At 40.4% G+C, this 1,719-nt stretch overlaps 1 protein-coding gene across 1 annotated transcript; it reads left to right on the plus strand.

Moving 5' to 3' along the window:
• The first annotated feature begins 142 nt into the window (after positions 1-142).
• Positions 143-1,707, plus strand: LOC107080700. The gene is made up of 4 exons (XM_015368907.1): positions 143-504; positions 625-715; positions 834-1,020; positions 1,159-1,707. The coding sequence occupies exons 1-4, from the start codon at positions 221-223 to the stop codon at positions 1,356-1,358; spliced, it is 762 nt and encodes a 253-aa protein (XP_015224393.1). The 5' UTR covers positions 143-220; the 3' UTR covers positions 1,359-1,707.
• Positions 1,708-1,719: the final 12 nt, after the last annotated feature.

The following is a 1,719-nucleotide window of genomic DNA, read 5'->3' on the forward strand; positions in this document are numbered from 1 at the left end:
ATTGAGCAGTGATGACACATCTACAAGATCATCTTCCTCAGACAACATTGCGGGAGCAGAAAGGAGAGGCGACTGGTCTGAGAGGAAATGGATTGTGAATGAGTCATGTCTAATGGAACTGTTTACAACTTGTCACACATGCGGGATATCCATTTGTGAGAAGAAGATCACCAGCCGTGGATCAAAAATTAAAATAGAATGGACATGCATCAATCACCATATGGGAGTGTGGGAGTCCTGTCCTGATGTCCGTGGAATACCTGAGAACAACCTGGTATCCTCAGCAGCCATTATTTTCACAGGAACAACACAGAATGAAATTGAAGAGTGGGCTGATCTTCTAAACTTACAACTGCCAAAGAAAACATCATACTATTCACTGCAGTCCACCTATATGATACCTGTTATTCAAGAAGCCTACACCGAGATGCAAGAGGAGATTTTGTCAGAACTCAGGGAAACTGAAGCTGCTGGTGGACACACAGATATCTGTGGTGATGCAAGGTGGATATTCCCATAATGGATCATGCAGTATATGTAGTTAGTTGTCCTGTTACATTATAATTCACATCAAATCATTTTTGCCATCACTCCACAAGTAACTTCCTTGTTTGTCTTCTACAGATCTGATTCCCCGGGTTACAGTGCCAAGTACACCTGTTACAGCTTTATGGAAGATGCAACAAAGAAAGTCATCATGTCAGATCTAATTCAGGTAAAGTATGAATAGTTTTGCCAAGTAAGTTATTGAGTGTGTTTTATCACTTTGTTCTGCTTTTCACAGGCGTCTCTGCATGTTTGTTCTGTATTTCCTGTTACAATGATCAATACAGGTAACTGAGGCTACCAGTTCAACAGCAATGGAGCCTGTTGGTTTCCGGAGGGGCCTGGATCGTCTGCTGGACTCCGGCGTTGGTGTTAACGTGGTAACTACTGACCGGGCTCCATCAATACGGAAGATCATGAGGGAGTCCTATCCTGAGCTTAGGCATCAATTTGACCCATGGCATGTTGCAAAAGGTACCATTATTTGGGCATTATACACTGCTTCATTTTGTGAAATCTTCACGTTTGAACCTTTGCATAAGTCTATTGTAATGCTATTACAGTTGACAAAATAATTTATACATTTATTTTCATCTTTTATGCATTATTTAGGTATAAAGAAGAAGGCAACTGCATTGGCAAGGAAGAAAGAAAACCGGGACCTGCAGCCATGGATCAAGTCTCTGGGCAATCACTTCTGGTGGTCGTGCAGTTCTTGTGGTGGCGATGAGAAGGTGATGCTCATAGACATGTTGTTATGCATAACGCAGTACTGTTTTTTCTTCAATACAACTAGTTCTTTTCATTCATGAATTTGCCAAGCTGTTTCATAGTGATGTTATGCCTTGTAAAAGCCAACACGGCTCCAAAACAGAAAAGGAACACCACAACAATGCAATGTAACTTCAAGTTACTTACACTTCTGTGATACCAGCCTGTCCAGTTCTGAAGCAACGCTCATTGTGAATCCATTTTTCCTACTCTTGTAAAAATTTCGCAAGCAATGATTAGAAATTAGAGATAAAAACGAAACCCTTAGAAGCTGATGATGATCTATACACGTTGAACATTTGTTTCACACAAAAGCATGTTCAGATATGAATACTCTGTGTCTAAAATGTACCTGAGAAAATTGCTAAGCAGTGTCTAATTGTCCTCAAATAGGAGTTGAAA

This window comes from Cyprinodon variegatus, unplaced genomic scaffold (genome assembly GCF_000732505.1).
Source record: "Cyprinodon variegatus isolate N-32 unplaced genomic scaffold, C_variegatus-1.0 Scaffold2233, whole genome shotgun sequence".
In the NCBI taxonomy this organism is placed as follows: Eukaryota; Metazoa; Chordata; class Actinopteri; order Cyprinodontiformes; family Cyprinodontidae; genus Cyprinodon; species Cyprinodon variegatus.